This window comes from Schistocerca gregaria, unplaced genomic scaffold (assembly GCF_023897955.1).
Source record: "Schistocerca gregaria isolate iqSchGreg1 unplaced genomic scaffold, iqSchGreg1.2 ptg000808l, whole genome shotgun sequence".
In the NCBI taxonomy this organism is placed as follows: Eukaryota; Metazoa; Arthropoda; class Insecta; order Orthoptera; family Acrididae; genus Schistocerca; species Schistocerca gregaria.
The window spans coordinates 27,394-39,868 of NW_026062176.1; the positions used below are offsets into that span (position 1 = coordinate 27,394).

At 37.7% G+C, this 12,475-nt stretch overlaps 2 protein-coding genes across 8 annotated transcripts; one reads left to right on the forward strand and one right to left on the reverse strand.

Moving 5' to 3' along the window:
* The first annotated feature begins 3,223 nt into the window (after positions 1-3,223).
* On the forward strand, positions 3,224-7,976 carry LOC126322422 (trafficking protein particle complex subunit 10-like). The gene is made up of 3 exons (XM_049994350.1): positions 3,224-3,374; positions 3,451-3,910; positions 3,985-7,976. The coding sequence occupies exons 1-3, from the start codon at positions 3,332-3,334 to the stop codon at positions 7,802-7,804; spliced, it is 4,323 nt and encodes a 1,440-aa protein (XP_049850307.1). The 5' UTR covers positions 3,224-3,331; the 3' UTR covers positions 7,805-7,976.
* A 33-nt stretch (positions 7,977-8,009) lies between these two features.
* LOC126322423 (tyrosine-protein kinase Fer-like) lies at positions 8,010-12,204 on the reverse strand. 7 transcript variants are annotated; one of them, XM_049994356.1, is made up of 9 exons: positions 12,140-12,204; positions 12,030-12,066; positions 11,414-11,748; positions 10,964-11,335; positions 10,841-10,866; positions 10,655-10,772; positions 10,163-10,455; positions 9,947-10,039; positions 8,010-9,622 (listed from the first exon to the last, which is right to left on the reverse strand). In XM_049994356.1, exons 7-9 carry the CDS (start codon positions 10,317-10,319, stop codon positions 8,025-8,027), a joined length of 1,848 nt encoding a protein of 615 aa, XP_049850313.1. In that variant the 5' UTR covers positions 10,320-10,455; positions 10,655-10,772; positions 10,841-10,866; positions 10,964-11,335; positions 11,414-11,748; positions 12,030-12,066; positions 12,140-12,204; the 3' UTR covers positions 8,010-8,024. The 7 variants fall into 7 exon arrangements, with proteins under 7 accessions (XP_049850313.1, XP_049850311.1, XP_049850309.1 ...); XM_049994357.1 differs by having other exon boundaries at positions 9,057-9,115; positions 9,169-10,039; XM_049994354.1 differs by having other exon boundaries at positions 8,010-10,039; positions 10,163-10,439.
* Between the last annotated feature and the right edge of the window lie 271 nt (positions 12,205-12,475).

The following is a 12,475-nucleotide window of genomic DNA, read 5'->3' on the forward strand; positions in this document are numbered from 1 at the left end:
TCAGAATCCAACAGTATTTCGTTCTGAATAAAGTCCGGAACAGGATCGTTCGTGGTGTAGAGACGAAAAATTGGTGGCTCCTTGGGAATATAAGACTCGTTTTCGGTCCTCATTTTGGGGGGCGAATGCGGTGTCTGAATAGATAAACGAGCCCAATATTCCGGGCTCAAAGACAACGGGTCTCTTTCTAATGCAAAACTGAGGGCCGGAAAGGGCTTTTTGTGGTTGTCATTGTACAGCTGTTCTTCGTGAAAGGCAGGTAGCAGAGGCTCAACCGGATGTAGTGCAGTCAGGTTGGCAAAACTGATTGCATGAGGAAACGGATAAGAACTAGCATGGGAACCAGGATGAATATGGTCATGGATACAACAGTCAGTTTCTAAAAGAATGGGACGTCCGAAGAAATCAACGCCAGTGACTCGAAGAATTTGTTGAATAAGACGACTATCATGTGCAGCTTTGAGGGCCAATCCAACTGAGATACCGTGCACAGGATTCGCCACAGTATCAGCCAAACGAGTGTCCCAAAACCTCTCCAGCTTGTTGCTAATCTCTGGATAGGACAAAGATGACCCTCCAATCAGTACCGGGTGTGTAACCGATTCGACAGGAACGACCTTCGAAATGTGTCGGGTGAGCATTTCCTCGAAGTCAACTTGTCTGATGTCATAGAAGGTCGTCAGATGTCGAGCCTCTCTGGAGACGTATGGTAGTGCTCTATAGATTGAATTGCCTTGGGGCAATTCGTAATCAGGGGAATCAATAAGACCATCCATGACCATATCAAACAGTTTCGCCAACTCTTTTGAAAATCTGAAACTCAACAAAGGAGCACAAAAAAGCCTGGATTTTATGTACTTATAAAATGCCCGATCCGCCACAGACATCAATTCTGGAAATTCAAAATAAGATTTTTCAAATATGTCATATTTTCCGTCAAACACTCTCACCATGTAAGAACGCATAATGTCTCCAACGTCAACAAATGAATACCACCCGTAATTTTCCAGTCTTCTAACATTGTATAGTGCAGCTATCGGCTCCTCCACGAGCTTCAGGATTTTGATTCCAGCTATTTCAGCTGCCTGCAAGAGCGCTATACGACTTTCTAACGGGAACGTCATCGGAACGCTCAAATATGCCTCTGGCGGCCCCGAAGTATCCCCATGCATCTCGGAAATATATTTATTCATGGACATTTTTATGGACTTGAATGTCACTGAAACCAGTTCGGTGACCGAGTAGGGCCGAGAGTTGTCCTTTGAAAGACTGATCTTCAAATCTGGAACTGAAGAAAGGTCGAAATCGCGTAGATTGCTCGGATCTGAAAAATAGGATCGAATGGTCGACGACCACGCCTCGTCCTCTATTGAGGCTTCGCGAACTCGCTTTTCAAATCGATGGTCCGATATCCACAATTTGACATCTTGCGATTTTATCGACCTTCCAATAATATTTTTAAGTCGGACAACAGAGCGGCCTTCAAATTCTCTAGCCTGAACATCAACAAACAAATTGTCAATCTAAATGACCTGTTTTTCTTTTTTTGCATAATCCTCAAAATTTTATAGATTTGAAAGATTGCATACTATATTTTTAGCTCGTTTTCCGGTAACCAAGGTGCTGGATGCTTCGTCAAATGCCACTGCTGAATGCCAATATAGGGTATCATCTTCTATATTGGATAGAATTTGCGGCTTCTCTTTCTTACGATTATAAACAGCAACTTTGGTCACCAGAGTGCCATAATCAATGCCAAATACGAATTTTTCAGTGTTGACGTTCGGATGGGTTATCACATAGGTTCTGGTGTAAACAGTCTTATGTTTGAAATGGCAGGCGGGTAAGCAGGCGCACGGGGAAATTAGAAAAAGAATCAAATTGGACTTCGATACGACGATCTAATTTAACAGCCACTAAGACCGTGTATCACAAAATCAGGTATCAATGCTAAGTCGGAACATACAACCAAGTAGTTAGATCTGTGACGGAATTTTTGGAACTTTGAGACAGTAGTAAACATTATCCGATTTTACACGTTCAAATCATATAGCCGGACTAGATATCCAATACGAATAGCATGTATGAACAGTTTTCGTGTTTTGTATCGGATAGTACAAGCCTGAAGTAGGATATAAAAAACCAGAGCGAAAGCTGGCTAAAGCAAAAAGTGTAGTACGTTCTAGTGAAAAAAAATGAAAACCAAAGGTCTATATTCCGAAATTTACAGTATTGTCACACAACAGCTTTTGCTTTTGTAAAGTTTTGCGTCATTGCTGATAATTGTTCAGTGGATCGGACTGAGGATGAGCGAATAGAGCCAAGGCTTGTGTCATAATCCTCAGTTGGCGAGACAAATGAAGAGAAGATTAGGATTTCGAATATTTAGGCGTGATTCGAACGGCTTTAAACAAATCTGTGCTCTTGCTTTTTCCTGTCGAAACGCGAACATGGAATTCATGTCAGCTTGCTTATGAAGCGTCTGATGTTATTGGCTCTGAAATCAATGTCCCACGTCAAATGCGACAAATAGTTTTGCTACCATTAAAGAAGGAGGCGCTGCTTCCAAAATCTAGAAACTTGATTAATTACAGCAAATGCTGACAAATATTAAACCTTACACGCGACGAAGAAGATGGCATGCTGTTGTTTTCTTTAGTGGTAAGGGCACTGAAGAACTGTATCGGATGCGAGACGATAGCCATGGCCAAGCACAATGAAACAGAGCTAAGACATTCGCGTACACTGTGCATTGTGTTTCCATGCTTCTAAAAACTACAAAGGCCACGAAAATGAAAATTGAAGTTTATACTTTTGTGCTTTGGAGACGTTTAGGTACAAAAGTTGATTGAATGTAAATTCTGTAAATTTATTTATTCAGACGAATGGCATAGAACTGAAAAAATTGTAGCTGATTCAAAGATCAAAAAATTCTGAAACACTTGTGCTTTTGAAAAGCACATTGATCCTACAGACAACACTTCTCTTGCTTAGAACAACACTTTATCACGCAATAGGATATTTTTTGCTTATAAGAAGATATGATTATCGGGCAAGGCCACCACAACGAGCAGCGGGAAAATAAACATATTTTAGAGCTCTAAAATAAATCTGTTACTTACAGTTAAGACAACCGAAACGACGAATTTGTTTGTTTTATTTATTCGACTTCTGTTTATCACAAAAAAAAACGGTATTTGCCTTGTTTAAATTTTACTTATGCATTTCTATTTGAAAATAGAATCAGGCTGTTTTAGGCTGGCATTTCTGAAAGGATATATTTGGAACTTCTCGCCGGTTTCGGTCGTAACTTTTCAGAACAAAGCTCTATATGACAAAAGTCAAGTCTTCTAAAAGATTTGTAGCGATATCATGTATGTCAAAGTGTAAAACAATTAAAAATTATTTTTTCAGCCTGTCTGTTAAATCCGTTCTTTCGTAAAATCTTAGTCAACGATCAGATAGATGGATGGAAGCATCTAAATTCAGAACTTAAGAATTATCTGCCATTAGAAATTCAGCTCGACTTTGTCAAAACACGATGTTGCTTCGACATTAATTTTGTTCCAGAGAGTTCATTCGACCGTAGGATATTTTGTTATCCGATTTTGAATCCTAGAAACAATTTTTCTAATGCCGAGGCGTCCTCATTGCCCAAAATGATGAGCCCTACCGATCTGTATCTTTTGGCAAATTCTCATCAAAAGCCATTCTTGAAAATTTTTTTTACCACTGGCCTTCAATATCAAAGAGTGACTAGACCAAACGTTTTAAAATGGATGAACACTATGGTAGCAGAAGGTGATGAGTGGCTGATTATTCACTTCGAATTTCGAGAGGCAGGATTTTTTCAAATAAAAAACCCTGGACTCTCTTTGAAAAGAGACTTCAACAGAGACAAAGTTGACAGGTACGTACTGCTTGCTCGAGAATGTCGTTCGTTTCCCTGTTTGATTGGTTGAAGCTTACTAAAGTGCAACATAGGGTATGCATTTTCAAAGCTTTCGAAATAAACAAACAAAATGCTTTTACAGAAATTGTGGAAAAGATCAAAGAGGGAGTTATTCGCTACGGTAATCGAATTATAGAGATGAACAGAAAGTATATTAACGTTATGGAGTTTTTGAGGTTAACGCCTGAATTCGACTATTTAAAATTTTTTGCTGTAAAAGAGAATTTGGCATTTATATATGAAGCTTTGAACTGTTATAATTTAACGTTGTCGCAATACGATGAATTAGAAACTCTATTTCAATTAGGTGGATTGGAAAAGTGGGTAACTGTTTTTCGAAAGCATGAGTTCGAGAATCAACAGCTAGAAAGTTTGTCAGTCTTAGATTATAAGAACATGTCATATACGCAAGCGTTTCTTGACCACACAATTACAGAATACGAATTTCTTCAGTATCTGTTTTCCAGGCAAGTTCACTTTTTGTTTTTGCTAAACGACATAGTTCATATTGCTCGTCGAGGTATTCGATTCGTTGCAAGGTTCGAAAGTCTTCAAGCTAGCCAGCAATCGTTTCTTTTTCGGACAATTTGGAGTTATTTTACATTGATCGACATTTCTCAGGCATGTAAAACAAAGGACATACCTCAGAATCAAGTAAGTGACATAACTTACCTGCTAGGAAGAATTTATCATATGATACTGAACAAACTAGAGCACCTGGGAAGGGCATTCGGTATTCTTCCTAGCTCTCACTTGTCCATAATGGAGGAATGTATGAACAGGTCGACTCACTTGACAAACGAAGAGAAGGAAGGGGGGCTCGACGTCATGGAGAGTCGATTGGAAGACGTCCAGCAGAGGCTTTCCGGACCAGGAGAGGAGAAGCAGGCTGATGAACAAATAAGAGAGGAAGGAAGTAACTGGAACCAAGAAAGCGAACAGAGTACAGCACAGGATGACTGTCATATGAAAATCACGCTAGAAGAGGGAAAGGACGAAAGAAACGTGGCTCAGAAGGTCAAAGAGACAGTGATAGTAAAAGACAGAGAAGGTGTATCGAAGAGGCTAGTGGCTAGAGGAGGTGAAAGAGAAAATGAGGTGAATAGCATCTTGATGACAAAAAAGCGCTGGCGCGATTTGAAGGATCTTTTGGACAATTACGAAAATGGCTTAAAAAAATGGGCTGTAGTCCCTGGTTGGAATGGAGAAGGTCCTTCGCCGTTGGAGGTGCTAGTCAGAAAATGGAGACTGAATTCCGGCCAGCTTATCAAATTAACTTTAATCTTTGGAAGGCTATTTAAGAATTATCAGAGCTATCAGCTTTGGCTGGAGGTCAATGGTGGTCAGACAAGACTCAGAGATTTTTTAAAAAACTGGCTAGCTCGTTCAGAAAATAGAGTTTTATTGGCATCTGTTTTTAAACTTTCGAAACCCCAACAAAAGACCATTCGGAATAACACGACCAATCTAGGATACGTAAGGGCGCTCATATCGAGACGAAATGTAATAGGCGCGCATCGAGGATCAGATTTTGAGTGGATTCACTGGCTTGCTATTTGCTCATTGTCAGAATTGGCTAGAAAGATACCATTTTTGAGGAAATCGTTGGCAACAGTGGAAATTCTGGGAAACGCGCGCCAGGACGCCGAAAGAGAGAACCTGAAAGAGGAATTTTTTGGACACAAGAAAAAGCATTCGTTGCGTTGTTCTTTGGAAGAGCTGAAAGATTTTAAAAACTTTGATCAAGTTTATCGGCGATTCGCGATGAAGGCAGCAAAGTACTACAAGAAACAACGCATGACTCGCCATTTTATGTGCATCGAATATTTACTAGGAAATTATTGCTTTTCCATAGGGAGATACGAAGAAGCGTTACGCTATTTTAAGGGGATTGTAGATGGCTATCGAAAGGAAGATTGGGATAAAATTTTGTTTGTAATCTATAACAAAATGTCTGCATGTTATCGGCAGATAGGGCGGATGTCTGACTACATGATCACTTTAAAATATTTGGTATCAGAGGCTTTTTCTAGCCACGCTACGAGAGAGCAGCAACTATTTTATGAAGCTGAGTTTTTGAAGGCTGTTAGATCTGAAAATTACCTCAAAACCGAAGTCATTGGCGTGCTGGACTACGATAAGTACTGTGACTTGTTTAAGGTGAAATTGAGTCTGAAGACGCAAAGACATGTCATTGATAATCCTGTGTCTATTCAAATTGCTGTAATGAATCCCTTCTCCTCTCCAATTACACTAGACGCTTTGCACGTTTATTTCAGTACTGGAACAGCCCCCGTTTACCCCAAGCAAGTTTGCTTCTCCTTATTTTCATGTGAGCTGAGCTCTAGAAACAACAAATTTACAGTGGAAAAGTATATTCCGAAGGGATTGTGGATGCATACCAAAACTGTACTCGTTATTGGAAATTTCATAGTCACACTTGTGTTTTTAGAGACCCTCGCCAACTTTCAAACTACCGAGACTCCTTCTCGCGCATCTTTTTCAGCCGTTTCCCCAAAATTCAGACACAAACCACCCGTTTGTTCCTCAAATAGAACCAACTTTTTCGTAAGACTGCGCAAAAATTTTTACACCTTAGAGGTTTGTCAACTCACCAAGTTCCTAACCGATGCTGTCCAGCCAATCAAGATCCTACTTCGCACCCACCAAGACACTATGCAATCACCTTCTATTTTAATCTTTCTAGATGGCAAGGCTGTAGAACTTCCTTCTAAGATGCTAGAAGCTGAAAAGTTGACTCAATCGTCTCTCGACAATCACCAAGTTTCTGGTACCGGCCGAGACCATTCTCTGCCTGCCACCACCTTTTTTGCGGTAGTTGACGGCCAAACCGTCATACTACCAGACATAAATCTTATGGAATCCATCACCCTATCTGTCCCAATCAACATTTCTCCTCTGCCCATCCAAATTTCTAGCCACTCCTCCGGCGACTCTCCTTCTCTTGTCAAAAACACTATAAAACTGGTGCTCCATTACAAGAACCACCTTGGGAAAAAAGTCACAAAAACCTATTCTTCTTGCCTCTCTTGGACACTGCCCATTTCTGTATCTCACCAAATCATTCACATCGACCCTTTGCAGCCACTTTTTTTAAAAGTCTCTCTTCATAACATTACAGACCATTGTATCAGCCTTCTCTCCTATTCATTCGACGCCCATGGCGATGTAGCCATAATCGAGGATCTCAACTCGAAACATGGCTCTCGTATCACAGAACTCAAAAAAAACACTAGTGCGAACATTCTACTTTATCTCAAACTAACAACCACTGATGAAGATGAAAGCCAAAAGTCTTTAGCAAATTCAAAAAAAAAACCTTTTATCTGCTTTTCAACTACTATTTTACCCAAAATACCATCTGATCTACCCACCCCTACCCCCTTTCACAGTAAATATAATATGCCTATACTTATAGAGCCCTTCTATTACTCTATACTTTCGTTCCACCAAAACACTGTCACCGTAGGCGAACCAACGACCGTAAAATTCTTAATTCGTTCCCTTCGCCCTCGGTCTCCCGCAGATTCAAATGACATCTCCTTATTTTATCGTGCACAATTCGACGCAAAAAAATGTTTAATAATCGGCAAAGTGTACGGAAAACTTGATATTACTCGAGAATCTATTGTTCAGCTCTCCTTTTTGCCCTTAAAGCCCGGCCTCTATTTTCCGGCTCTAACTCTGGAAGAACACATTCAATCGCACAATTCTGCAAGCGAACCCTCTATCCATACTGTCCACCAAAAAAATGTCATTCAGCATTACAAGGCGATGGAAGTTTACCCCACTCCTTGCATTGTGTTCCCCTGTGACAACCTGGATAATTAAATCGTCACCCTTCCTATTAAGGCGAATAATCATATCACATTTGCATAAGCAAGAACTGCGAGTTCCTCTTCTTGAAATAGTCTAATCGAAATGCCCAGTTTTCTAAAAAGAAATCCGCAGAAATTCCATAATCCTTTCATATAGACTATATATACATAAATAATAGATACTTTTACACGACACCGTCTATCGAAAACTGGTCTAATTCGTTTTCCTTCTCTCAATTAGCTTTATTACTAGTTCTCTCGGCAATGCTCAACGCTTTTTTAAGATCCATGTAAATTTCAGAAATGACACATCGATAGTTGGGTATCTTATGGCAGCATTTCATCACTAGACTTCCCAATATCTTCTCTGGTTCTTCACTAAGACCTTCATACCATTTGTTGATTTGCTCGTACAATTCGAATTTTTCTGTATATATACAGTGATCAAATAGTGGTTTTTTGGAAACTATTTCAAATAATGTTACACCGAACGAGTAGATGTCAGCAGATGTTCCATATTCCTCCGAAAGGATGACCTCCGGCGCCATCCAGGGCACTGTTCCTACTATACCCCGCGTTTTGCCCTCGCTGTTTAGTTTCTCGGAATTTCCTAGATCGGCTATCTTTGCAGTAAAGTTACTGCTAATCATGATGTTCAAACTCTTCAAATCGCGGTGTACATAGCCACATTTATGCAAATGCTCGACAGCGCATATAATGTCGAGCGCAAGCTGGATTCTTCTCTTCCATGTAAGGCCAGAATGAAACCTTTTTTCCACCTCAATGTGTTCTGCTCTAAGCAACGACGTAAGTGTGCACTCCAGCAATTCAGTAATGATCCTAAACGGGCGGCGATCAGATGCACCGTAAAACATAATGATATTTGGATGCCGAAGGTCTGGATTGCATAAATGCTCCACTTCTCGAAAAAATGTATTCATGTCGCCGAGATTACCTTGCTCCTTTAAAACCTTGCATGCTAGCTCCTGGCCGTACAAATTTGCTTTATAGACCACAGAAGATGAACCCATCCCTAAAATGTGTTTTCTGTCTTCCAATAGCTCACTCAGCACAATCCGCCAATACTTGGACTCCTTAGCTATAAGAACTTGTTCTTGATATTTTACAATGTAGTATTGACACGAATTTGTCTGCCGGCCTGACTCTTGGAGTTTACAGCACGATATAATAATTAATCCAGTCGTAATAGAAGATAATAGCGGGACCAAATAAAAGCTAATACGGGCTTCTTCGTGGGGTCTGAGCACCTTCTGGCTTTGCTTGTATCCCAAAAAATCACCCTTCGATGGATACAATATCACTTCTATCGAGAGATAGTCAGATATGAGATTTTTTAGCCTGATGCGCTTCACGTACTCTTCGTGCTGATCCAAAGGACTGTTAGAAAATTTCAAAATTGGGTAATTGAACCCTTCAAAACCTAACCATAACTCGGATTCCTCATATATCCAGCATTCTTCTAATGCCATAACAAAGATTGGATTGTTGGAAAAAAACATTTCTGCTATCGTGTTCATAGAAGCGTGTGACAGCTTGTTGCCCTTTTGCAAATTAGAAATCAACGATACCACCGAATTTACAGAGTAAATGGTACTGAACCGTGGTAACCAACAATTTTTCCTGGCTTCGAGTTGTATAGTATCCGTCATTACTATCCGCCCATGAGTGTGTGCATAGTCGATCAAATCTACTTCATTAGGAAGAAATCTTTCGAATCCAGAAATTACTTGATATAGCTGTATACATTCTGGATCTGTATATTTGAAATGAGATGCCAGCATTTTTTTAGCACTTAGTACTGTACTATTCTCTGGGAGGAAGAATTCGTAAGACACATTTAAAAAGTGGATAATGATCGAAAATTCTTTATTGCCTTTGACCGTTTCTGATGGCAAATTCTCTTTCGTCAAAATTTCGGTGATTTTGTTACATCCAGCTTCGACTAGAGTGGAACATGATGGTGGTGTTAGATCTCCAGAGACTACCACACGACCTTCGTGCGATACAACCGCATTTGTCTCAGATCCGCCAAAAGTCGTTGCATAATTTGAGGACGAACTTCTGGCCGACTCTTTAATCCTTTTTCTTATTGACAAAGCCTTGGAGAAAACTAAATCGTTCGCAATATAGATACCTTTCTCTAAAAATTCCTTTGCAAATAACTTTCTGGTACTGCTCACTTTCTCCCATCTTTTGTGAGAACACTTTTTTACAATTGACCACCGAACTTTAAAGAAGTAGCCCATTAGTAATAAGAGCGTTCGTAACTGCAACTTCGAAACATTGCTATTCGTATATAACATTCGTAACAATATTCTTTTTACAAAAAATTTTGTACAATTGTACGCACCATTTGTTCCATAAATATGCTTGATCTTGGAATGTTTTTGCAGATATTTTTTGACATCATATAATGTACAATGTTCCTTTTCATGATTTATTTCTTCGATTGGAATTTCCAGTATTGTAGTTTCGTCTATAAGATGCACTTTTACTACTGGTCGCATTTCTTTTTTAACTTGTGGTATAGAACTTGTGGTTTGAAATAACTAGATAACTAGATAAGTTGAAATCGATATACCTTATTCGTATATGCGTATTTCCAAATACGAGATACCAGTGCACTGCTTTCTATCTGTTAGTCTATATGCATAGATAAAATTCAGACCAATTAATATCATAATTAGTAGCTCAAGTCAGATTTTCGAACTATCAATTCACCAGATCTTCAAGAAGTGTGTTTAAAATTTTTTTCTTGAAAATAAGTTTAGAAATTTGTTCAACATGCAATAAAAAATAGTTAAAAGCAGGTCTATGCACGCAAATCTGTATTCAAAAATACCTTATAAACTGAAGGCTGATTTTAGTTTTTAAAATTTAAGTGTCCATCGTATTCTACTTAGAGACCATTGACTCAACCAATATTTGAGTGAAATACTGGTAAATTTGACCTGTAGTAACTTCCAATATTAAATAGTAAATAAGATTGTATAAAAATACTGAACATCGAAATATTAAGGCCGCCTACTTCAACAGTATTATCAAAAAGTAAACCTAGTTTTCAATAACTCTATATGGTAAATATTCGTTATGTTTTACTATATTTTGCTGATTTTCATCTATTCCAAGACAAGAGATTCAAATTATGTACCTTCGTACGTGACAATAAAATGCTATTCAATCAATTCAAATAATAGTTTTTATTTCTAGTTTTTTTGTCTTCAAAATAACTGGGTCTTGTTTTTTTAATCGATTTAACTGAATAAAAAATTGCAAAATTTAATACCTCGAATTTTTGAGAATCAAAAAACAGGTACTTTGACAATTCTGTTTTTGCATTTTAAAATAGACAACCACAATTTATATGATGAATTAAAAAAATTCGCATCATAAAATTAAAATAACGCCAACAGTGCTCTACTAAGAAGAAATAAAAACAAACTATTTCAAAGTTTACAATATTTTTCATATAATTTGTTTTGAACAATAACGATTTTAAATTCAGCATGCCAAATCAAAGAGACTAACTTTTTACAAGCGGAAAAACGTTTTAGACTACTGCAGTTAGGCATAATCAGTTATTTAATATGCTTAGGCGTACACAAATCTGACCAATCAATGAATCGAATTTTAACGCTTTTTTAACGGAAAATAATGCCTTGACAAAAGCTAGTCCAGCGCTCGGTTGTAGTTTGTTGAAAACAAAAACAATTTGGTTATCAGCTGCATTGGTTTTTTCTAGATAATTTTTTACATGTAGAAAATGTGTGTGTTCTAATAAGATATCGTAAACAAATAGCACACCTAATACAAAAGTTATTATTAGAAATAAGCCGTCATTTTTTTTTCACCCGCGAAAAAAGTCGTAACGTCTGTGTTCCTAGCTTAAAGCCATGTCTGTCCATTTATGATGCTGGTATTTTCAATAATAAAATTCTTAAATTTTAACGTTATGAAAATTAATGTTAATTATCCTTGTTATAATAATTCAAATACTCGAATTCAAAAACAGAAGTTTGATAATTTCATTTATAGAAAACGAGCAAATTTATTATAAATCTCGGCCTGAGTATTCCTTAACCGTTTTACCAAATTTTTGAATTTTCGATTAGCAATATAATTAATGGAATAGAATGCTGAATCATTTACATCGACAACTAAAACAGAAATATCATGGACTAATAGAAGTAAAAGTCTCGCCCTCACAATAAATAGACATGCTTAAAAAGTTTGCAGTAGCTATTGGTATAAGTCCTGGGTTTTTCAAATATATAGCTTGTTAGTATTAATACATGCTTGGTTTAATTAAAAAAATAAAATTATGTACATATGTTCCTTTGAATACAACGTAATACTTAATTCAGAAGCGTTAACTTAACAGACACACATTCTTGGTCCAAAAAAGTGAAAAATGTTAAATACATAATTAAATTAGGTATGTGGTTTTCAAACTAAAAAACCTACGAATTTTGATTTCCGATGTCAGTTAACGTAAATTGAATTCAGATTCATATTTTTGGTAATGATGATGTGAAATTATTCTTAAAGAAATTAACTGTGTGCTCCTTGAATCTGAAGTCTTCGATAAAGGTCTTTTAAAAGTATAAAGTTTGGTATCTGGATTTCGTCTCAATTTCATTTTACTTAACTTCTGAATATACAT